The 26933-nt window shown below is 33.1% G+C and overlaps 1 protein-coding gene across 4 annotated transcripts in view; it reads right to left on the bottom strand.

The window, feature by feature from the left end:
• The window catches only part of LOC126889563 (uncharacterized), a 251405-nt gene that overhangs the window by 85409 nt on the left and 139063 nt on the right, over positions 1-26933 (bottom strand). The window contains exon 3 of one of the 4 annotated variants that reach the window (XM_050657940.1): positions 21035-21877. The exons of the other annotated variants lie outside the window; for them this stretch is intronic. Coding sequence (XP_050513897.1) covers positions 21527-21877 — 351 coding nt within the window. The 3' untranslated portion in view covers positions 21035-21526. Of the gene's footprint in view, positions 1-21034; positions 21878-26933 lie in introns of those variants that run through there. 4 annotated transcript variants of the gene reach the window in all.

Raw genomic sequence — 26933 nt, forward strand, 5'->3', positions numbered from 1 at the left:
AATGGCCCAAAAATACAAAAAAAAATGTTTTGTTTTGCGAGAAATCGCTGTTATGTGATTCCTCAACTTCTTGGTTTATAACAATCTTATCGACATCCGGATCAACTGTTACCCAAAAAAGTTTGTGTTCTACGAGTCAAAATATATAAAAAAAACTTGGGTGAGTCCATCTGAATACAGGAGGCCGTTGTACCCCCTCCTGGCGACAGGACTACTTCCGTCATTCGATAATTGATACTAGTCGAAAAAATAAAGAAACAACATTATGCAGCAGGTTATGCCAACGGTCCGTCCAGTCTAAAGCCTACTACAAAAACGCATACAATTTTGTCAAATATGGGCAGAGGGTCAAACTTTGACCTTATTAAATAACACATTATTACGTAATTTAATAACACATGCCACTTGTGCTCTGTGCAATGGCGATTATCCAGTTAATATCAAAAGATATTCGGTGTACCAAGACTTAATGCACATTAAATATACATATCAAATATCTAAGCTCAGAACAGAACTCAGTTACATAATTCACTAAAAGCGCCAGCACAGCTCCAGAACCACATTTTACTACCAGATTCGCTTCAGAAATATTCAAAAATAAAAATAAACCCATCTCTAGCCGCACTGATGCGTTTAGCAACTTACATCACAAATCCTAATTTTTGCAGATTATTCTTGCTAAATATATTCCTACATTCAATGCACTTGATGCATTAGATGGATTCACAAGTATCATAAGTAGGGAGCGGATTTTATGCTAAATGCATATTGCTTGTATATTCCGCATATTTGAGAACTTTACCAAATTTTGCATATTTTTAAAGAAACTTGCATATTATGTGCCTTTTTTGAAAACATTTTTGTCCAAACAAAAAAATTTTAAAATCTTTTAATTCGACACAAAATATTTCCCCGCACATGCTATCATATATTTTCGAGCACTACCTGAAGTCGGCTCATTCACTACCTTTTCGATTTTTCTTAGAAAACTCTTGATCTTTAGTACGATGCCACATTATGCGTTTTGACCGGATGCGTTTCCACCGCATCCAGTCAAAACGCATAGTGTGAGAGGTCGGTCCAGTTGCGTTGGAAACGGATGCGTTTTGAGACATCGTCACGCGCTTACAAACTGCACCAGACTAAACGCATAGTGTGACAAATCGGTGCGGTTGTGTTGGAAACGGATGCGTTTCCACCGCATCCGGTCAAAACGCATAATGTGACACTGCACTTTCCCACAATGTGCGTCTAGTACGCTGTCATAAAATGATTGTGGGATGTTAAATACACTATTGTTAAGAGAATATTTACATCTCTAAACGTCGTTTTACGATTCTCTAACTTCTTCTTCTTCTTTCTCGAAACTCCTTATGCCTCTCAGTGGCGTCGGAGGTTTTATTCATCTTCTCTCCATCTCTTCCATTTCTTGCGGTCCTTTGCTAACTCTTTCATTTGTTGATGTGTTTTTCCTTTTTCCTGTCCAATTTCTATAATCTGATCGATCCATCCCTTCCTTGGCCTCCCTTTCCTTCTTTTATCATATCTTTTCGATTCCATCACCTGCTTTGGTAGTCTTCCCTGTTCCATTCTGTTAATGTGTCCAAACCATTTTAATTTTCTTTTTTGTATCTTGGTTATTATCGATTCCTGTTTCAGTCTTTTTCTAATATCTTAATTTCTTATTCTGTCCAATTTCGTTTTTCCTGCTATTTTTCTTAGCTGCTTAATCTCCGCTGCGTTTATTGTACTGTCTATTTTTGCATTGTTTACCCATGTCTCACTTGCATACATTAAAGTTGGCACAGAGATTGCGTTGTATACCTTCAGTTTTATTTTTTTATCTATTTCTTCCTTTCCAAATATTGTTTTATTTAGTGCATAGTAGATCTTATTTGCTTTTTTCGCTCTGTATGAGATTTCTTGATCTATCTTTCCATCCTCTGATATTATTATTCCTAGGTATTCAAACGTCGAGACTGTTTCTATTATTTCGTTTTTACACCTAAATATCGTTTTGTTTATTTATTCCCTTTTCTTTTGGGTTACTATCATGGTCTTCGTTTTCTTTTTTTCTTTATATTTACCTCCATTTCCAAATTTTCTATTTCCTCCACCCAGATATCGTTTAATTTTTGCATTTTCTCTTTATTGTCTGCTATTATTACTAAGCCATCTGCATATAGTAATCCCTCCATTCTCACTGGCACTAAATTTCTGTACCCTATTATTAACTGTACTTGCCTTGACCTACTTTTAGCGCTCTTCATTACTCTATCCATTACTAATATAAACAAAACTGGGGTGAGACTGTCCCCTTGTTTTATTCCTTTCCTTAGGTTTATTATTGGCGATCTGTTTCCGTTTATTTTTAATTTAGCAAGTACGTTTCGATATGTACTTTTTACCACGCTTACTATCTTTTGCGGGATTTGCAAATCTTCCATTACTGACCATATTTCTTCTCAATTTATAGAATCAAAAGCAGCTTTAATATCTATAAACGTAATATATAAGTCTTCTCCTATTTCGTTTTTCCTTTCAATTATATTTCTCAGTATGTATATATTACCTGTTGTTCCTCGTTCCTTCCTAAAATCTGCTTGTTCTTCTTCTAGTTTTCCTTCCAGTTCTTTCCTAAGCTTCCTTTCTATTATCCCGGTGTAGACTTTATATGCCACTGATGATATTCTGCTTCATCTCCTTTCTTGTGTATTGGTATCAATAAATTTTCTTCCCAATATTCCGGTATCTTTTCTGTTCTCCATGCTTCCCTCATTATTTCCAGTAGCCAAAGCTTGCCTCGTTCTCCCACGTACTTCATCATCTCCGGATCTATGTCATCGGCACCTCCCGCTTTTCCAATCTTTATTCTTGCCAATCCTTCATTAATATCTTTGATATGAATTTCGCCTACTCGATTGTCTCTATCCTCTTCTCTTGCCTGCTGTCCTCTCTCCTCATTTTGTTGGTTGCTTGCCTCGAATTTTTCTTTATAGTGCTTATTCCATACGGTTAGTATGTCTTGTAGTATGTTTGTTTTTAATTCATTTCGCTCATTTCTAATTCCTCTTATTTGTTTCCTTTTTGTTCCTTTCATGCTTCTTATTTTATTCCAAAACTGTTTATTGTTATTCCCAAAACCATCGTTCAATTCTTCACCAAATTCCTTCCAGCTCTTCTTCTTCGCATCTTTTACTAGTTCTTTCACTATATTTCTCTGGCTTCTGAGTTCGTCCCTGTCTTGCTCTTCATTTGTGTTTATGTATCGCTTCCACATTTCTTTCTTCTTTTTTACAGCTTGCTTTATTTCCTTACTCCACCATCCAGTTCTTTTATTATTCTTCCCATTCTTTCTTATTCCACATATATTCCGTTCGGATCTCCGGGTGAGGACTATCTCAGGGGGAACACCATTGCAGGTTAGAAAAATCAGGATAGGGTCTTGGAATCTTGGTAGTCTTACAGGTAAGAGTCTGGAGTTAGTGGATGCGCTCAAACGAAGAAGAGTTCAAATTGCTTGTATTCAAGAAACTAGGTGGAAAGGACAAAGGGCGAAAGAACTAGGTGAAGGATACAAATTGTGGTATGTAGGGAGTAGTAACACTAGAAATGGAGTTGGTATAATTGCTGATAGTGAAATGAAAGGTAACGTAGTAGAAGTTGTAAGAACGAGTGATAGAATGATGTCAGTGAAATTTGTAATTGATAAAGAGGTATTGAATGTTGTTTGTGTGTATGCTCCCCAAACAGGTCTGGGTGAGAATGAAAGAAGAGCTTTCTATGATCAATTAGGAGACGTACTGAGTGATATTCCAGCAGAGGAGAAAGTTATAATAGGAGGTGATTTCAATGCACATGTGGGCCAAACCAAGACAGGATATGAAACAATACATGGGGGATTAGGCTTTGGAACTAGAAATGAAGCTGGAGATGACATGCTTGAATTAGCAACAGCATTGGATATGGCGATTGTTAACACATTCTTTAAAAAGAGAGAAACTCAACTTATTACCTACAAAAGTGGACAACATCAATCCCAAATAGACTACTTCATGATAAGAAAAGAAGACATACGTGAATGCAAGGACTGCAAGGTAATAGTGAGTGAGACAGTAAGCCAACAACATAAGCTGCTTGTTCTGGACATCGAAGTAAAAAGCGAAACTAAACAAAAATATCGGAGAGGACCACAAAAAATCAAATGGTGGCTGCTGAAAGATGAGAAAGAAGGTCTATTCAGGAGAAGAATAGTAGAAAAAATATGTTGGAACGTGAAAGGAAGCCCTAATACAATTTGGAGAAAAATGGCCAGTAGTATTAGAGAGACTGCTATTGAAATACTTGGGAAAACGTCAGGAAAAAAGTTTGAGGATAAAGAGACTTGGTGGTGGTCAAACGAAGTACAAGGAAAAATAAAAGAGAAGAGAAAATTATATAAAAAGTGGCAAGAAACCAGATCCGACACAGATCTTCAAAACTATATGGTGGCGAAAAAGGAAGCGAAAGTAGCAGTAGCAAAAGCCAAAGCAGAAGCGTATTCAAACCTATATGATCAACTTGATACCAGGGAAGGCGAAACGAAGATATATAAAATAGCCAAACAGAGAGCAAGGAAAGCAAAAGATTTTAATCAGATTAGATGTATCCGAGATGAAAATAATAAAATACTAGTTCACGAAAGGGAAGTCAAAAAGAGATGGAGAAAGTACTTTGACAGCTTATTAAATGAAGAATTTGACAGACAGCCTGTAGAGTCAACGGAGACAGTAGCAGCAATGGTCACCAAAATAACCAACGAGGAAGTGGCTCAAGCGCTTCAAAAAATAAAGAAAGGAAAAGCGGTAGGACCAGATGATATTCCTGGGGAAGTATGGAGAGCATTGGGAGAGACAGGAACAAGGTGGCTAGCAGGTCTATTTAATAGAATTATGGAAGTCGGACAAATGCCAGACGAATGGAGAAGCAGTATACTGGTACCTGTTTACAAAAACAAGGGAGATATACAACAATGTACAAACTACAGGGCTATAAAACTGCTTAGCCACACCATGAAAATATGGGAAAGAGTAATTGACAGACGGATACGTGAAGAGACCGAAATATCCGAGAATCAATTTGGCTTTATGCAGGGTAGATCAACAACAGATGCAATTTTCATTATAAGGCAGTTGATGGAAAAATACAGGAGTAAAGAAACAAACGCTCATATGGTATTCATTGATCTTGAGAAAGCATATGATAGAGTTCCTCGAGAGATTCTGTGGTGGGCACTCAATAAGAAAGGAGTCCCTGGTGAATATGTAAAGATTGTGAGGGATATGTATGAGGGAGTAACGACTAGTGTTAGGACAGGTGTGGGAGAGACTGATAAATTTCATGTGAAAGTAGGATTGCACCAAGGCTCTGTGCTTAGTCCGTATTTATTCTCATTAGTTTTGGACCAGATAACAGCGAAACTACAGGGTAACATTCCATGGTGCTTAATGTATGCTGATGATGTCGTGTTAGTAGGAAATAGTGAAAGAGACTTAGAACAAAAACTGGAACAGTGGAGACAAGCTCTGGAGGAAAAAGGTTTAAAACTTAGTAGGACAAAAACAGAGTATTTGGAATGTTCATTTAAAGATGGAGCTACTACAAATAAAATGGTATCTTTGGATGGTGAAATGATTGTGAAAAGCAATAGTTTTAAGTACCTAGGATCGGTATTACAGAGTAATGGAGAAATAGATGGAGATGCATGCAGTAGAATTAGGGCTGGATGGATGAAGTGGAAAGAAGCGAGTGGTGTGTTGTGTGACAGAAAAATTCCAATGAAGCTGAAGGGAAAATTCTATAAAACAGCCATAAGACCGGCTATGATGTACGGAACTGAATGTTGGGCAGTGAAAAAGAAAGAGGAACAACGAATGCATGTGGCGGAAATGAGAATGCTTAGATGGATGAGTGGAGTGACAAAGAAGGATAAAATTAGAAATGAGTATATTAGGGGAAGTCTAGGTGTGGCACCAATTGATGCCAAAATGAGAGAGCATAGGTTAAGATGGTTCGGTCATGTTCAACGTCGAGACGTTAATCACCCAATACGAAGAATAGCTGAAGTGCAGATTCCTGGAAGGAGTAGGAGAGGAAGACCAAAGAAGACCTGGGGGGAGGCGATAAGGCAGGACATGTTGGTAAAGGGGATTAACATTGATATGACCCAAGACAGAATTGTGTGGAGAAATGCAATTAGGGAAGCCGACCCCGCATAGGGATAAGGCAAAGAGAATGATGATGATGAATTTCTTATTCCACATACTTGTTTTTTAGTGTTCCATAACGTGTCTCTCAATTTTTTCATTTTCCATATTTTCTCATTGTTTCCATGCTGTTTCAGTATTTTTTCTGTCTCTCTTTGGTATAACCTCCTCATTTCCATATTTTTCATCTTATGTATTGCTATTCTTGTATATTGAGGACTCTCTATTATTTCCATTAGTTTCATGTTTACCTCTGCCTTCACTAGTCTGTGTTGGGTACAGAGTTTGGCTTCGTTCTCTGTTTTTATATTTTGTATCGTTAGTTCTGCGTCTCGAGGATATACTATGTAGTCAATTATGCTTCTCGAATTTCTTTCTTCTGCTACGTATGTATAGTTTTCGTTTCTCGGTTGATAGCAGAAAGAATTACCTCTTAACAAGTCATTTATTTGGCAGAAACTTATCATTATTCTACCATTCCTATTTATCTTCTCTTCTCCATACCTTCCCAAGCAGCCTAATGCCATATTTTCATCATTTCCTATTCGTGCATTCCAGTCTCCTAGTAAAATGATGTTTTTGCTTTCCTCTTGTACCTCATCAATAAGTTTCTGTATCTCATCATATAATAGTTCTGTTTTTTCATGCTCTCTTCGTTCTACTGGTGCATATACCTGTATTATGTGACATTCTTCTTCTTCTAACTCTATTTTTATGTATATGGTTCTTGATGATACTGGTTTGAATTTGGTTATTCTTCTATTCATTTCTTTTGTTACCACTATCCCCACGCCTTCTTTTGCCCTTTGTCCTATCTGAACTCCGAAGTAGTATAGTATGTGCTTCGCTCCGATATCGACAATTCCATTTCCTACTTTTTTCGTCTCGCTTACTCCTATCAACTGCAGCTCAAATCTTTCCATTTCCTCTGTTAATTCACGTTCCTTTCCTGTTATTGAGGTTATATTCCATGTACCTATTCTTGTTTGATATTTGTTTTCATTTTTCTTTTCTTCCTTGTTATTAGTTATCCTCGCTGTTTGCTTTTTCATATTACTGGATGTTCCATGTCCTTTCCTGGTCGTCATCAATGTCTCTCCGTCCAATTCGCCTATCAGTTTTTTGGATGGGTTGTTCTTGGGTATTTGTTGCTTATCTTAGGTATTAGTTTATCCGCATCATTGTCCCATATCCATTCTTCGTTATCTATTATTATTTTTTGAAACCTTACTTTGATTTTTCCCCTTGCTTCTTTCTTCTTTTGCCTTAATTCTTATTTTTCCTTGTATATCCCTCTAATCTTCGAGTCCCTAGATTCTCTAACGGAAATTTAAATATGATTTAAATAAGATCCCGTAAATCAGTACAATTAGTCACCTTCAGTCGGTCAATGCGAATGTTTAGTTTTTGTTTAAAAGTACTTTTGTATGTGAATAGTGCAATATGCCGAAAGATTCTAGCCTGGTTTATTACCAGATCAGAATCTATCCCCAGCTTCTTTACACCAATGGAAATTATTCTGCAAATCATGTAATAGAATGGTGAGTTTAAGATTGCTTACTTCCGCTTTTTTCATTAATAAATAATATTTGGCTGATTAGTTAACATTTTAAGTTTAAACAGTTTGAAAAAGTATGTGTTATTGCCATAGATACCACCTTAGCGAAAATTTTCGGTTACACAACACGTCGGGACAGAACAACATAATTCAAAATGCAAGAAGATGAGCAAATCGAAAGTAGTTTTGATCAGTTACCCATTGACAGTAGACAATCGTTGATGACTTCATTCAATGAACAATATAAATTTAAGTCGGATATAAAAAAACTGGGAAAGTATATGATTAAAGGTTTTTTGTAAATATATTGCAAGAAAAGAGTGCCCGATGAAAGTTCATATAAAAAAAATATCGTACCAGAAATTTACAACGATACCATAAAAAAATTAAGATAGAGGATAATCGATACATTCATTTTATTGTAGATAAATATTTGGTTTCTCAAAATGAGCATCTTTTTTAAATGTTGTGCATATCTTGCGTAAATTTCGTAATTTTTTACTGCACATATATGCGCATATTTCATCAAAATTGCTCGCATATAAATCCGCTCCCTATTCATAAGTATCTTTTTGACAGTAGTCAGTGGAAATATGAAGATAAATCATAAATATAAGGTTGTTTGCGAATTATAATCTCGACAAAAGCATGGAAAAATAATATTGCTCCTAGTAGGGACTGGACTGCCTAAAACTCTTCTCTTCAATTGAAAAAACAAAATAATAAATTGTGGATCTGTACCTAAATATAGGCGATAAATCTTCAAGATTGATTTAATTTCTTCATAAATTTTTCGTTTTAAAATTAATATACTTTGGGACGAGTTTTGTATTTCAGTCATAAACAATGTTTCCGTGTCAGTGGTTTAACGTTAATTAAACATGCCAACGACCCATATACCTGTTTTTGCAGGAAGTCAGGATCGGACTTTTTCTTTGTCGACAAACAGTGTTTAATGAAATTAATAAGCAATGTAAAATAATATCACCAAGCAATCTGATATCCAAACGCAACAAATTGCCTCACAAACATATTATTCCTCTGCAATAGCAATAGTTCCGTTTCCGTCCAAGGAATCATTTTTTAACGCACTATATAATACCAAACAAAAGTATTACATTATCCTATTGGAAAAGATTATTCAATTCAAAAATATTATTTTCTACCCTCGACTGTCCAACAATAGCATTTGCATGTGCATATTCAGCAAATAAATGGTAGTAGATTTTATGAGCAACAGTGGATACATTGAGGTCCCTATAGTCTAACACTTCTGGAGCATTTCTACTAGAGTTTGGAAATACTCATATAGTATTTTTATACCTCAAGATGGTTTGGTGGGCTATAACTGCAAGAAGTCCTGCGAGAAAGGATCTCAGTGTTCCATATGCACGGTTCTTGAAGATCAATACTCAAATAATGAAAAATGTTTACCCAGCCTAGACAATGCAGTACAGCAACAAACACAGACCCTCTCAGAAGTATATCTACTATTAGCAAAACCAATGTTAGCATACCAAGATTCCAACACAACAACTACAAAAACAAAAATTGCTTAAGAATTTAACTTTCAGAAATTCACCGTTGATGATATAATTTCAAAAATTAAGAAAGCTAAAATTTTTCAATGAAAACTAGTAGTTGTATCATGGCTCCTAGAAACCGCAAAATCGTTTATTGAAAATCATTTTTTATTTTTTGTTCGTGATTACAACCAATTGAATAATATCCTTCTAACTAATATTATCGGCTCTGTCGATTACTTGAATATTATTCAAGACTACACAAACGATTACAACGATCTAATTAATATGTTTACACAAATATGTGCCTATTTTAAACAACAAAAGTATAAAGCAAAAACTAAGACCTTTTAAGAACAAAACCCATACCCATTTTCTTAAAAAAATTTCGGACTATGAGAGTGACACTTCTCAACTCTCAGTAATAAAATTCTCATCATTATTTCAATGGAAAATTGATGAATTTTTCAATCGCCCCATACCACTTATCTCCAACTTTTTATTACTGGGCAAACACTTGATATAATTAATATTTAACGTTGTTCTGAAGCTATTTCCTTGTGGCATTTTTATAATTAAGTATTTTTATGAGAAATAAGCCAAAATTTTACTAAAAAATGAATTTATTAACGTTTCGAAGCCCAAATCGGGTTTCGTTGTCAAAATACAAAATACTACTGTATTTTGTATTTTGACCCCGATTTGGGCTTCGAAACGTTAATAAATTCATTTTTTAGTAAAATTGTGGCTTATTTCCCATAGAAAATACTTAACCCTAATTAATATGCTTACATAATTTTTCAAATCCCTAAAATATATATAGTGGAGTCAATGAAGGTGGATATGAGCTATTACCTCCGATTTCGGTGAACCTCCATCGATTTGCATGAAAATTGGTGAGTGGTTAGAAGATATCTCAAGGAACAAAGGTGACATGGTGCCAATTTGCGCTTTTACCCTGGGGGTGGATGCCACCCCTTCTTGGGGGTGAAAATTATTTTGTTAAAAATAACCCCATAATTCGATAGAGGCACAAATTTCAAGCAAAATTTGTTATATAAAGTTATTAAAATAAATCAAAACCTTTTGAGTTATTAAAGATCGAACATTTTAATTTTTCTTGAGAAAAATACATGTTTTCAATCAACTTTTCATCAATAACTCAAAAACTGTAAGTTTTTACAAAAAAGTTATTATTTTCAAAATTGAATCTAATAAAAAATGAAATAAATTCCTTACTACAAAAACCTTTTAGTTTTAACTAAAAGTGAGTTATAGGTAATTGAATGTATATTTTTTTCGGCGAGTAAAAAACTCTAGTATTCCAGCTGAAATAACGGGAAATTGATGCATTTTATAACATAAACTTATATAACATTTGTCAAAGTACTTAAAAATATCTATCAAATGAGCCCCCGAACATGTTGATAGCGTTAAAATTTATGCTCCAAATTTTTTTCAAAATTTATCTTTTAAAAATTTTTCCAAAAAATGTTATTTTTTTTTTTTAATAACTCCGATCGTGTTTACGATATCAAGTTCAGCTAAAAACTGTTTAAAAGTTAATTCCAAGTGCTATTTAAGCGTGTTGAACCTAATCTTTTAAACCCCTTACTTTTTTAAAAATAAAAGGTTAAATGACCCCGGTTGCATGCTCCCCACAGCAAAATTTAAGATTTAAACATTTCTATCTCGGTTACCTTTTACCCTATGGAAATAGAAAAACAGGTGGAATATTTGGCACAGAAAAAACTAAAATTTAGTTAAATATAATTTCTTACGTATATTGAGTATTTTTGGAGTTATTATCAAAAGAATCTGAGAATTACAATAATGTTAAAAATTATGATTTTTTTAAATTATATCTTTTTTTCAAAAATATGCATTCTAAACCGGTTAAAATTATCGAAAATATTACTTATGCTATTATAAAGAAGTTCTTGTAAGGATTACTATAAATTTTAATTTTTGTGGAAATGGCGTATGTTTTATTTTTCAATTTTTCCTAAAAAATTCGAAACGGTTCTTTTATTTTCATTATCACTTGCTTAATTTTGACGCTATTACCTTGTTCTGAAGCTCATTTGATAGGTATTCCGAAGTACTTTGGCAAATGTTTAGCAAGAATATTTTATACATTGCATCGTTTTCCCGTTATTTAAGCTCGAATACTTAGATTTGAGTACTCGTCGAAAAAAATACATATTCAATTGCCAATAACTCACTTTGAACTATTATTAGTTTAGTTCTTTATGTAGGGAGTGTATTATATTTTTTGTTATCTTCAATTTCAGTAATAATAACTTTTTTGTAAAAGCTTATAGTTTTTGATTTATACGTGAAAAACCGATTTAAAACATGCATTTTTTTACGAAAAAATAAAATCTTTGGTCTTTAATAACTCAAAAAGTGTTGATTTATTTTAATAACTTTATATAACAAATTTTGCCTATAATTTGTCCCTCTATCGACTTATGGTATTATTTTTGATAAAATAATTTTCACCCCCGAGAAGGGGTGGCATCCACCCCCAGGGTAAAAGCGCAATTTGGCATCATGTCACCTTTGTTCCTTGAGGTATCCTCTAATTACTTACCAATTTTCATGAAAATCGATGGAGGTTAAACGAAATCAGAGGTGAAAACCTTCAGTGACTGCACTAATAGTCCTGTCGCCAGTGGGGGTACAACGGCCTCCTTAATTCAGATGGACTTACTTAAGTTTTTTCATGTATTTTGACCCGTAGAACACTAATTTTTTGGGTAACAGTCGATTCGGATGTCGATAAGATTGTTATAAACAAAGAACTTGAGCAATCTCATAACAGCGATTTTTTGCAAAACAAAACATTTTTTTTTGTATTTTTTGGGTCATTCTAAATGTTTTTACAAGTTTCTTCGTAGGATGCATAGTTTTTGACATAAACACGGTTGAACTTTCAAAAAATCGAATAATTGCAATTTTTGAACCCGAATAACTTTTGATTGAAAAATAAAATAGCAATTCTGCTTACTGCATTTGAAAGTTCAAGTAAAATTCTATCGGTTTTGATTACTTTCATTGCTAAAAATTAATTTTTTTATTGTTAAACAAACCTATAAAGACATAGTGATTGAATGATGTTTTCAATACATTTCTCATTTGAAATCGAACGAGTAGGCGCGCATACAGACGATTTCTACGTAGATTACATACATTAAAACGCATGCATTGGGCACGGGAAACACTATGTGTTTATGGCTTTGTTTAACAAATAAAACCTTAATTTTTAGCAATGCAAATAATCAAAACCGATAGAATTTGATTTTAACTTTAAAATGCAGTAAGCAGAATTGCTATTTTATTTTTTAATCAAAAAATATTCGTATTCAAAAATTTCACTTTTTTGATTTTTTGAAAGTTCAACCGCGTTTATCTCGAAAATTATGCATCCTACGCAAAAACTTGTAAGACTATTTTTTGCAGCGAATCACCCAAAAAATACAAAAAAATGTTTTGCGAAAAATCTCTGTTATGTAATTCCTCAAGTTCTTTGTTTATAACAATCTTATTAGCCCGATCAGGGAACGCAAAATTTTACGAAAACCTCCAAAAAAATAAAGGAATGATAAAAATTTGGGAATAGGTAGTTGAAATTGTCTATTATTATATAAGAAAAAGTTTACAATTCTACATCCCCTCCATTTTACAAAAATTAGAAAATACGGGGTGAAAAATTTTTTCTCGGGGGTAACTTTTGTTCTATAGAGTTTTTTTACTAAATCAATACTTTTCGAGTTATTTGCAAGTGAATGTTTCATTTTTAACCAAAAAAAAATGTTTATGGACGGGTTTTCGGAGATAACTCAAAAAGTAAGTATTTTAGCGAAAAAAATATTGTAAAAATATAGCCTATAAAAAATTTAAAAAATGGTGTATGCGTGAGGTATGCCAGCCGAATAGAAGCAGAGTTGCAGCTAATGAAATGTAGGTTCTTCTTCGTCAAATTCCAAATCGAATATTTCAATGTGAAATAACCAAAAACGGAGTACTTTTCGGAGAAAATTCATTGCAACTTTTTTGAAGTGTTTAAAAAATGTTTATTTTTGTTTTTTAAAAAAATTTCTGACATTAAAATTCCATTTTATTTTTTTGGTAAAAAAATATAGAAAATTACCCCTTAATTAGCTTCTCAAAATAAAATTAATCTTTACCGCTTTACAAGTTACTTTACTTATGTATTGTTTATATTATCTATAAGTCATTGGTTCAATGTTGCTCAGTTTTGAAAAAAATTGGGTTTAAAATAAACCATTTTTTTTTTAATTTTGAAAAAAATCGTAATTGTTTATGGAATTAACTTAAAAACAATTAGGAATACCAAAAATCTCAAAGAGTAATAAAATGTACGTCTTCTTTTCTGAATATTTTTGATTTTTTGTTTTCTTGTTAGACAAAAATTGGTTATGCTACGGCTGTTCAAAATTTGCCTAAACTCGTGATTAGTTACTCGTTCAAGCCATTTTAACTACAGGTTTTTCAAAACGAAGCACTAGGAACTGATGAAACTTACAGATCATATGAATAATACATAGACAAAGTAACTTGTGAAGTGGTAATGTTAAAATTTATATGTGATGCTAATTAGGGGGTAATTTTCGCGATATTTTTACCAAAAAATAAAAGGGACCAACAATATTTTGAGCGTAATTCACTTACTTTTGATATTACAAGTTTTTTTAAAAAATAAAAATATACCTTTTTTTAAACACCTTAAAAAAGTTAAAATGAATTTTTCCCCAAAAATTCCTCCGTTTTTGGGTTATTTCACACTGAAATATTCGATTTGGAATTTGACGAAGAAAAACCTACTTTTCATTAGCTGCAACTCTGCTTCTACTGAGTCTAAAGACCTCATGTGTACACCATTTTTTTCAATTTTTTATGGGCTATATTTTTGCTAAGACTATTTTTTTCGCTAAAATACTTACTTTTTGAGTTATCTCCGAAAAACCGTCCAAAAACATGTTTTATTTTGTTAAGCATGAACATATTCACTTGCAAATAACTCGAAAAGTATGGACTGGAAAAGTAAAAAAACTCTATAGAAGAAAAGTTATTTAGAATCAGTCATTTTATCCAATGCCGGTTTTATTTTGAATGTATTTTTTCATCTTCGAGAGGGGGGTATTCCGCTCCATTTTTGTAAAATGGAGGAGATGTAGAATTGTAAACTTTTTCTTATATAATAATAGACAATTTCAACTACCTATTTCCAAATTTTCATCCTTCCTTTATTTTTTTGGGGTCAGTTTGTTCTTTGATCGGGCTATATCGACATCGGGATCAACTGTTACCCAAAAAAATTCGTGTTCTATGGGTCAAAATACATAAAAAAAACTTGAGTAAGTCCATCTGAATTAAGGAGGCCGTTGTACCCCCCTTGGCGACAGGACTAATATTACATAATACCAAAAGGTCTATACTATCATTCTTTTGATTTCCTCAATGCAATTAAAATAATCTTATTCTTCTTAAAGTTCCATCTTCTATTGAAGGTTGAATATCAATATGGAAATTCTTATTTTATTTACAGCAGCTCTAAATAGTTGGTTAGAGTTCAGACTAAATCAGTTTCTTAGATTTCGTGACCAGGAGGTTCGTCTTCTTCCTAGAACTATTTTGCCTTTTATTTTGCTCTCTAACATCAAACGCAGTAGACTATAACGAAGATCTCTTACTACGTGACTGAAATAGTCAAGCATCTGTCTCTTAATTGTCTGAATAATTTCTTCTCTCTTAATAACCCTATCAAGGAATTCAATATTGCTAAGTATGTGTTCTTCTTCTTCTTCACGTGCCGTATCAGAATTATCCGACGTTGGCGATCACCATTGCGAAGGCTTCTCGATCTTCTGTAATATGGAATAATTGTCCAGCATTTGGTATCTGAGTCCATTCTCGAATGATTTTTAACCAAGAAACTTGTTTTTTTTTTTCTACACCCCTACGGCTCTCTATTTTGCCTTTAAGGATCAGTTGTAATATTTTATATCGGCTTCCCCTCACTATATGTCCCAGGCAAGACATTTTTCGATGTTTAACAGTCTTTAGCAGTTCTCTATCTTTGTTGACCCTCCTTAGTACTTCTTCATTAGTTTTCCTTGCTGTCCAAGGTATCTTCAGCATCCGTCTATGAATCCACATTTCCAATGCTTCAATTTTGTTCATGATCTATACTTTTAGCGTCCACACTTCTGCACTATACAAAAGTACGGACCAAACATAGCACTTAACCTTTCTTTGTCTTAGTTCTAAACTGAGATGATTATTGCAAAGAAATGACTTCATTTCTATGTCTGGATCTAGTTGGTCCGTTATCACTAGACTTAGGCAAATATGCAAATTGCATAATTGCCTATTTATTATTGCCTAGCCTATTGCCTAATCGTATATAATGCATAAAAAATGCAAAAATGTCAAATTTTGCATATTTTTATAAAAGTAAGCATAAAGTGCATATAATTTGAAGATTTGGTGTATTAACTATTTATTTTTATATTCAAACTTACAGATAGCATGAAAATGCCAATATTTAATTTTGTTTTATAATCACTTGATATGTAGTAACTAATATAGTATAGTAACTAATAAAAGACAGCGGCTTATAGTTTTGTCCTGGAATTAAGGGTTTGTGTTTGCCAGTTTATGTCTCTAGGTAAAAATTTTTATTTTGACGGTCAGTTTCATTTGGTTTCACTTTTGTTGTAAAATTTGAGGCGTAAACAACGTGTATTTCTAATTGTGAATAATTATTGTGCGTTTAAAATGCCGAAAATAAGCAATGTTTCAACTTGGATAAAACCTTACAAAGAGCCAGCTATCTATGGATATGGATAAAGTTTATTGCTCATGTTGTGGCAAAACCGTGAGCACATACGTATTATTTTTTATTTTTTTTTTAAATTTACACGGTGGTACAAACAAAGATTTTAAAATTGTAGATTATGTTGAAGAAAAGTACCGACACAAGGCTAGTTCGCAATAAATCAATGTATTTTCTCTTTTTTCGAGCATTCTTTAAACTCCTTGCGATAAAAAATAGGATACCTATTTAAAATTCAAATCATTCAATAGTCTACTGAAAGGTCGCTAACATTTTTTTTCTAACAATAGCATACTTTGCTTTAATTTTGCTAAAAACAAAAACATATCATATATTGGACTTGACTTAATTAATTAAGTGCTTTTAATTTATGCTCACAGTATTTTTTCTTTAAATATAAACAGAAAAGACCAATAGCCTCTTGTACATATTTGCGGGTTCTTCTTTCTTGCACAGTCATTTCTTGACATTTTCAAGATTACTACACCGATTTTTATTTGATTTAATTTAAATTTAATTGTTATGCGAAACGGTTCATTTTAGTTTATTTCTACAATCTTAGATTTTAAAAATGGGTTAAACTATAGAATATTTATATTCCTTTTTAGATTTCATCTGAAAAAAAAAAATTCAAATAGATCAGCATGTCAGAACCGTGAAACATTTAGCTAAAAAAGTAAACACCACATCCGGTGAAAAATATCAACCTTCAGTGTCCAAGTGCTTTCAGTTAAGTTCCAAAAACAAACCGAACAAGAAACTTTTAACGAAGACTTGTGTCGTACATTAGTATCTTCTAATATACCGCTTTCAAAATTTTATCTAACGAAAACTTTAGTTCTTAAAAAAAATAAGGAAACAAAACATTCCCAATGAAAGAACTCTAAAGAGAAATAATGTCAATTTGTTATACTTCTCAGTTATCCACAACATAAAAGCCGAAATAGGTAATAATTACTTTTACATATGTATGGACGAGACCACTGACTCGTCAGGAAGATACATTGTGCACTTATTGATTGGTGTACTTAGCGATGAAACCTTTCCAAAATCAGTTAGAGAGTACAGTTTTAATAAAAGGATTTGAGTCACTGTGTCAAAGCGTTAACGGTACTATTGGAAAGGGAATTTTTCAAAAATTTAAAGTAACCATGGGAAAAAAATAGTTGTTACCAGGTTTTTCTGAAGTGGTTCAAGTACTAGCTGGGACATTTTCCGAACCACTTAATTTAGAACCATCTATTATAGTAAATTTGAAAAATGCCCCAGTTACATATCAGTTGATGTCGAAAGAAGTTTTCTATTTACAAATATATGTATTCAGATAGAAGCCATAAGTTTTTATTAGAAAATTTTGAAGATCATTTGATAATCTATTGTTACCACAATTCAAAATAATATTTATATGTTAAAATAAGTGTATATATTATGTATTTATAATATTATAAGTATTTTTGTAAATAAAGAAAATATTGTAAATATTTTTTATTACATGCATATTTTCTAGATAAATATGCATATTTTGCATAAAATACTGCATATTTTTGCATAAAATACTGCATATTTATGCGCATATTTCATACTTTTTTATCTGCATATTTGCCTAAGTCTAGTTATCACGGTTCCCAAATATGTCATTTTGTGAAATTTCTCAACTTAAACTCCGTTTAATTGAAGCTTTGCAACGGGATGTGAGTCACGACTAAACACTAAAAATTTGGTTTTGTTTGAGTTTATTTTAATGCCCATTTCCTCTCCTACCTCGTGAATACGATCAAGCAGAATTTGGAGACTTTTAATATTATCTGACAGAATTACTGTATCGTCTGCACATCTAATCAAGTTAAGTAGTTCCCCGTTGATTTGTATTCCATATGGCTATCTCTCAAGTGCCTTTTAAAATATCTGCTCCGAGTAAATATTTAACAATGTTGGCGACAAAATGCACCCTTGTCTGACTCGTCGTCGTATGGAGATTTCATCGGTGTAGTTATCTCCAATTTTTACGATAGCAGTTTGATTCCAGTACAAATTTTTAATGACACGAATATCCTTGTCATCTATTCCTATATTTTTCAGTATTTGCATTAATTTTACATGTTGTAGTTTATCCAATGCCTTTTCGAAGTCCACGAAACATGCGAATACATCTTTTCTTTGGTCACGTCATTTTTGTAGTAGGATGTTAAGCGCAAAAAGTGCCTCCCTGAAAAGTGCCACATTTGCGTCTAATTCTGTTGTGAATTATTCTTAGGAAAATTTTAAGAGTGTGGCTCATTAGGCTAATTAATCGATATTCTGAGCATTTTTTCGCATTGTGTTTTTTAGGTATTGCGACGAAGATGGATTTGAGCCAATCTGTGGGAATCACTCCGGTGTTATATATTGAATTAAAAAGTCTTACTACATACTACTTTTATGTTATCATCCTCTATTAGTTTCAGCAACTCAGTTGGTGTATCATCTGGACCACAAACTTTTCTAATTTTAGCATTATTTATTGCGTGTTTTACCTCGCATTTCATAATTTCTGGGCCGTCAGTACAGTTTTGGTAGAATTCGGCAATATTATTCCTGTCATCTTCAAAGAACTCTGATATATACAGCTGCCATTCTTTTCTTATTTCGTGCTCATTTACAATAATTTTGTTATTATTGTCAACGAGTACAGAGGGAACTCGTTTTTTAAAATGTGTTACTTATTTCTTTTAATTTTTTGTGCACATTAAATAAGTCGTGTTTAGATATCACATCCTCCACTTCGTCGCACCTTTCTCTCATCCATTTTTCTTTCGCTAATTTGATCTCCTTTTTTATTCTTCTCTGCAGGTGTCTATATTCTGTTTCATTAGATTTTATCAGTCGACGTTGTTCCATGAATTTCAAGATGTCGTCTGTCATCCATTTATTTTTCTTGATTAAGTTTTTTCTATAATCATTGTTTGTGAAGATTTCGTTAACTTGGTTTTTATATTCACTCCATAGTTCTTCTGGATTTTCTAGTTGTTCTCCGATGTTTTTTATTCTATCGTTAAATTCTTTTTTAATGTTATGTTTTATGTTTATATCGTCAAAGATAAGTACATTGGTTTTTGTCGCTGAATTCGTTTTAACCTTAGTTTATTATCTGCTACAAATGGTTGATGATCAATTCCAATATCTGCCCCAGGAAATGTAGTGACTTTTTTGACGGCATTTCGGAAACGCTCATTTACAAGTATATAGTCTATTTGATTTCTTGAAGACTCAGGGTTACTGCCATAATCAAATGGGGCTTTCCAAGTATATAGTCGTCGCTTGGGTAGTTTATACCAGGTGTTTGCAATGATCATATCGTTTTCTTTACAAAATTCATACAATCTCTACCCATGCTATTTGCAACATTCTTCGATAACACTAACGCTTAAAAACTTTCAATTTCTTAATCTCTCATTGTTTCAATATCCAAAATTAAAGTAATGGTAAGAAATGGTAAAAATTAAAAATTTCGAAAGCCCAAGGAAACCGCAGAATAGTATTCTTGTGGATACCTTTTTATATTGGTATCCAAGGCAATAAATTAGCAGATGTAGGTGCTCGCAATATTATTGGTATGTAACGATAAATCGGAGGTCAAATATCGGAGTGGGGCAAGTGATTTAAAAGCCTTTTTCAAAAATAAAGTGTTAAGTGCCTAGAACCAGAAGTGCAAAATTTGATTTCGAAACTGAAACAGATTAAAAGTAGCATTTCTCCGTGGCAACCAACAGCAACAAGAAGAAGATCCAAACAAGTAGGCCTAACAGGTTTCAGACGTAGTATAGCCATAGTAGGTATACAGATATGTATACACATACACACACCTATTCTCCAAACAGATTACCATCATGTTTATGGCATCCCGAATAGCTTGCAAACACTAATTTTGTAATGTATGCACCTTTTAACAGTTATGTCAAGTACGTTAGTTCCCACCATTTATAGTGACAGTGATTAACTTCATACATGCATAACCTAGAATAAGTATTCTTTTTCTGTACACGTGTTTGGGCAAACTAATAAAGTTAATTTAGTGGTTATTATTTATTTGATTAGATACGGACACCACAATTTTCAATAAAGTAGACTTATAGGGATCTAGTACTCATTATATCTTGTATAAAAATTATATCTTGTATAAAAAATATGTTGTATAAAACTTATAATGCTATATCACAAGGAAAAATTCCTGTATTGGCTGTATACCATAAACCACAAAAAATAAAAACCTTATCTTGTAAAAGGTATATTTAAAATCCCTAAAAAATCACAACAAAACGTTTTCGGAATCAATATTCCATCATCAGTGTTATCACCTAAAATAAGTATAACTCTATAAGTAAAACAAACGTGAGGTTAAACGTGAGGTTTTGTCAAAATTGAACCTCACGTTTGTTTTACTTATAGAGTTATGCTTATTTTAGGTGATAACACTGATGATGGAATATTGTTTCCGAAAACGTTTTGTTGTGATACAGCCCTTTTTAGGGATTTTAAATATACCTTTTACAAGATAAGGTTTTTATTTTTTTATAATGCTATATTATCATGTAAGCACTGTTAACACATTTATATAATACTGTAATCATTATGTCGCCAATATCCTTCAGGAGGATGCGGCTCTTGTATTGAATAAAAAAAGTATTTTTGAATAAACCTAACTTTAAGAGACTGCGACGAATCCAGGCCATCCATGTCCACTGCGCACTAAATTTGCGCTAAGACACTTATATGTAGTTATAGGAAGTAATCAGACATGTATAACAAAGATCTACAGGTATGTCCTATTCCCACTACAAACTTTTAGACGATAAATTTAAATACATTGTTTTTAGATATACATTATTTTTATTTTTGTTAATTAAGTACATTTATTTTCTAAAAATATAATAGTGTTAAAACTAACAGATATATTTACATAAAAAAGATTTTTGTGATTCTTTTTACAAAATAATGATCCATTTAATTATGGTTTCAAAAACTTATGATTAATAAATGACTATGTGCCTTCTAGTACCAAACTAAATAAAGAAAATTTGAAAGGACTGTATTTTTATAATTATTTTTTAAAACTTTTAAAAATCAAACTAGATATATAAATAAAAATACATAATAAAAATAAAATAAAACAGACCATCGAAGGACTTTGCAGAATTCCGCAGATGGAATTCAACGATATAAGATTTAGGAACTTTTGCAAATTATGTAACGTAAGCGCCAAAATTGACACACTGGTTATATGTAAATGTATGATATAAATATACATAGTATACTAAAATACATTTTTTTCTTAGAGTGCCCTCTTCAGTTGTGATGATCAGAAACAATTCTGACAGATTGTTAAGAATAGAGTATTGAGACCCATCCGTTCTCTGAAGTTTTTCAACAAAGAACATCCAGGTGGACATGGACCTCTACTTTCTTTATATTTTCCCTCATTATTAAACCTCAAGGGCTCATAATGTTTTCCCCTGAACACATATTCTAGATAACTACGGTGCTTCTTGATAATGTTAAGAAACTCCCTGTTATGGTCCATTATACGTAATACTACATCATTAGTGACACGGTCTGGCCATGGCATTTTTTGAAGTCTTCTAAACACCCACTTCTTGGTGGCATCCAATCTTCTCATAGCAGCTAGGTTCATTAGCCATATCTCTGTCCCCTATAAGAGAATAGAATATGTATGTATTTTTTGTCGAATCGATACCTAGTATCCAGTGAGAGAGTTATTTCACTAGAGACACACATCTTTTGATAAAAGATGTTTTAATTTAAGGAATTCAGATCTAAGTATTTAATTAGAGTTAGGATTTTAATGTTCGGATCTTATCAAACATATTACAAAACCCATAATTGCTGAGGAACTCAAGAGAACAATAGAGCAAAGTAATTACGTAAAATAATTATCATCCTTGGCTTCACAACCTGTTGTTGTTGATAAGTTTCAGCTTATTTCTATTCTTATCCTTGATATCCCCGTTTTTCACTCCGAATCTTCTTCGCTGTGCCTATATCAACTTTTGTGGAGAAAGTGTTCTGAACTGAGTAGGGGTCCTTCAGAACTCCGCAAAAGACAGACGGAATGTGGAAGTCCTAATCCGCAACACGACAAAAGTCCCATTGGCTAGTAGGTATATATACACCGTTATTAGGCGTCAACGTCCTTCCGGTAGGGATATATGGGAGAGTATCACCAAACCACAAGCCCTTATCCCTTGCCGTACCGCTCCTCCATACTTCGATCAGACACCTTGCTTATTCGAAACCAAGCCGTAGATTATATATAGAATTTTTTACTACGACGTTGGCCTTTTAAATTTTCGATGTCCGGGCTGGGAATCAAACCGCAATCGTAAACCCACTAGAGTTGCTAATCGAGCGCCTCAGCCCACTAAGCTATCTGACAGACGACTAATAGGTAAAGTCCTTATATTATATACAGAACGGTTACGAATACGGTTCACAAGGTTCACCAAATAATCAAACGCGGATCAACTGAGAACAAGGAATACGACAACAGCTATGCATTTATTAATTTCAAGTTTTGAGAAGAGTAACTTCTTAATAGGAGTGGAATCAGATACTTACAGGCTACAGTCAGATATTGTTGTATTCAACATTGCTGTATCCAAAGAGACAACTTTGATCATTTTATGTTGCCTGGACTCACTTATGGAGCCGAAATATTAACACTAACAAAAAAGGTAGTGAACAAGATTAGTGTAACTGAGAGGGCTATGCAGCGCCAGATGTTGGGTGTCTCCCTGAAAGACCGAATTCCAAACGAAGAAATACGCCGTAGAACAAGAAGAACAGACGCTGTCAAAAAAATCGCGTCGCTAAAGTTGAATTGGGTAGGGCACGTCGCCAGATTGTCAGACAACCGATGGACGAAACGTATTGTCAAGTGGAGGCCATGCGAAGAAAAAATACGAAGCATAGGACGCCCGCCAACCAAATGGGCCGATGATCTGAAGCATGTTCTCGGTAACTGGCCACACAAAACAGATATAGATGGAAAGAGACTATGAAAAATTAGAGACTCCTAGTCTGTGTCAGTCTTTAAACAGTCAAAAAAAGCTGAGAACCCTCATGTTACATGCTAAGAAATACCCGAAATTGGAACAAAAAAGGAATATCAAATTAAAACTGGGAACCCGAAATGCACAATTATGAGAGAAAAATCTAATACCATCATAAGAGAAATGTTAAGCATGGTAGTCAAAACTTTGAGGGTCAGTGAAGTTAGATGGCCTGGATCTGGATAGAATAGACAATTACGATCTCCATCATTGTAACGGAATTGCATCTATAGTTTACCAGAAAAGCAAAAATGTGTAAAGAACCAACCAGTGGCAGTAAACACTTAGACAGAATGTATCCACAAAAAAATACACCTAGAATTCAATGAAAAATTGAAAAATACAATGCTAATGAAGTTAGGGACCAATTTCGATAACAGCGAAAATATTTTCATTACTAAGTTCACTATCAAATACGTACGCAGCTGAATTCTAAGACCTAAAATCCGTTTAGATTGGCAGATACTTCTAATAGTCTCTGCTCTTCGTGAGACACCCGATATAAATATATAAATTAAAGAACACCGCACACATATTTTTGGAAAATATATTGTTAGGTACTCAAGTGAAATAAAATTTACATAAATAAGAAAACATTTGTAGATTGGTCTAGAAATATAAATATTTTTATATCATTGCGCCAACTCTGAATTTTAATTAATAACGGTGTAAACTGTAATTAAAGTTTATCGAAATCGCATTTTTGAAGTCCATTAAACTGCCATTCATATATACTAAATATTAGTGTAGTGGCTATTGAAAACAGCTTAAACCAGCGTGAGCTACTCCTGCCTATTTTATATCTACTACTATCAAATTATATCTAACTATGTCTATCTGTATCTACTTTATATTATCAAACTATACCTACTTTATTATCTATAAGACTCTACCTTAAAGATTTATGGAGTGGCGATTTCAAAAATATTTTTTCTCTGTTTAACTCATTTGATTTTAGATTCATTTATATCAATTTACGCCGTTATTATTTAAAATTCACCGTTTGCACAATGATATGAAATGATTGAAATTTCGAGACCAATCGATTCATGTAAATTTTATTTCATTTGAGTGACATTACATTTTCCATAAGATGTGGTCTCCTTTTAAAGCCATTCTCTCAATCTATGACTGGAAAGACGGACGGACATACATATAGGTCTGGACATCCAAACATCCACTATAGGATCTAAATTTTATTTTCGTGTAATTATTTCGATCCAAAAAGCACGTGCTAACGGCAAGATGTTTTAGGTATATTCAAATAGATACTTAAAAACATTTAAATATATTTTTAGTATCATTTGCATGCTAGCGTGAATCTATATCGTAGAAGTCTAGTAAGTTGTGTAATAATCTTCTTCTTTTAATAGCGCTACAACCCCCTGTGAGTCTTGGCCTGCTTAACAATGTTCTTCCATTCTGCCATGTCGAATACTTTCCTTCGCCACTGCCTGATGTTCATGGTTTTCCTTATGGATCCTCCTCTACGTCGTCTATCCAACTTTTACGGGGCCTTCCTCTTGTTCTATTTCCTTGGGGTTTCCATCTCTGGATTCCTTTCACAGCTCGACTAGCTGGTATTCCTTCTAAGTGACCAGAGGACAGTTTAGTTTTTGTGACTTTCCAGCTCGTGGTTCATTTTAATTCTTTACTAACCATCGCTCCAATTTGTCAGTTCAAATAAATATATTCCTTTAAATAAATTGATAGATTCGACCGTTACTCGATGGAAGTTCATTTTATCTAACAATAAAACACTGAAAACGTTTGTTTTCTATACTTCCACAAAATTTATTACAACTAAGTGACTACAGCTGTTTTGGCAGATTGCCTTTCTCAAGTGATATAGTTTACAAATGTGTTTGCCTTTTTAAGTCTTTAACTGAAGAGGTAGAGGAGTGGGAAGCTGTTTGTCTCGAGTTGGTCATTCAGAATTATATCTGTATTTTTCAATTTATTAATTTCCATAGATTCTAAAAAAGATAGCTTAAGGCCTTTATTTTGAATATGCAGAATTTAAAACTCTGCATTGAAAGAATGATTATGCTCTAGAAGGTGAAGTGCGTATGTAGAAGTGTCTGTTTTTCTATTGTTGAAAGCCCTTTTGTGTTCTGCTATCCGTTTGTCAAAGGTTCTGCCAGTTTGAGCGATGTAAGTTTTCGGAGAGTCACCACAAGTTAGTTTGTACACACCACTCTGTAGTTGCTTTCTCTTTCGGTTTTTATTGTTCTTAATATATTTGGTTAAGTTGTTGTTAGTTCTGAAAGCTGGTGTTATTCCTTTCTTTTTTATGTATCTGGCTATTTTTGTTGTTATCTTGCCAGTATATGTGAGAGAGCAGAAGGTACTGGGTCCTTTCTGTGGTGGTGGATACACTAATGTCAGGGCTATCTTATGGAGTTTTTGGTTTAAAATTTTGTTTAACTGTTTGTTCGTTATAGCCATTGTTTACTGCTATTTTGTTTAATGATGTTTAGTTCTCTCTCGAAATTATTTTTTGACATGGGAATTTCTGTCAGTCCATGTATCATGCTATGGTAGGCTGCTAGTTTGTGTTGTGTAGGATGGGATGATGAATTGTGTATGGTTGTGTCATTATGAGTAGGTTTATGATATACGGAAAACTCATGTTTGTTGTATAGTCTGGTAACTCTTACGTCTAGAAAGTTTGTGGACTTATTCTGTTCTGACTCTGTTGTAAACTCAATATTACTATGAAGTGAATTAATATATGATAGAAATTGGTCAAGTTGTCTGTTAGTTCCTGTAAAGCACACTAGTATATCATCCACGTATCTCCACCAATATAAGAACTGTTTAAATACGGGATGTTTAGAAATTGTTGTTTCAAGTTGGTTCATAAATATATCTGATATGATATGATCAATGGGCTTAGAGGATTACCCATAATAACTCCTGAACTGTTGTTTGTGTATATTTGATTATTGAATTCCAAATAGTCTTGATTTATGCAAGTTTCAATACTAAATCCAACAGAATAGAAATACCTTAATATTATGAACCCACAACCTCCTAAAGTATACTCTTTTATTAAACTACACAAACCTGACCACCCAATAAAACCTGTAGTTTCTTTTTATACAGCTCCGTCATATAAACTTTCAAAAAAACTGACAGATACACTACAGTGAACTACAGAATACACTAAATTTTCACCTAAATTCACCGTAAAAAATACACTAGAACTAGTTAATAAAATACAACACTTTCAATTACCCAACAACTCCAGACTAATTTCATTTGACGTAAAAAATCTTTTTCCTAGTGTTCCTAATATCATCATAGTGTTCCATAATAGTACAAATCCGATCATTACATCTGAAATTTTACACCTCCTTGAAATTTGCATAAATCAAGACTATTGTGAATTCAATAATCAAACATACACAAACAACAGTGCAGGACTTATTATGGGTAATCCTCTAAGCCCATTGCTATCAGATATATTTATGAACCAACTTAAAACAAGAATTTCTAAACATCCCGTATTTAAACAGTTCTTATATTGGTGGAGATACGTGAATGATATACTATTATGCTTTACAGGAACTAACGGACAACTTGACCAATTTCTATCATACACTAATTCACTTCATAGTAATATTGAGTTTA

This window comes from Diabrotica virgifera, chromosome 8 (genome assembly GCF_917563875.1).
Source record: "Diabrotica virgifera virgifera chromosome 8, PGI_DIABVI_V3a".
In the NCBI taxonomy this organism is placed as follows: Eukaryota; Metazoa; Arthropoda; class Insecta; order Coleoptera; family Chrysomelidae; genus Diabrotica; species Diabrotica virgifera.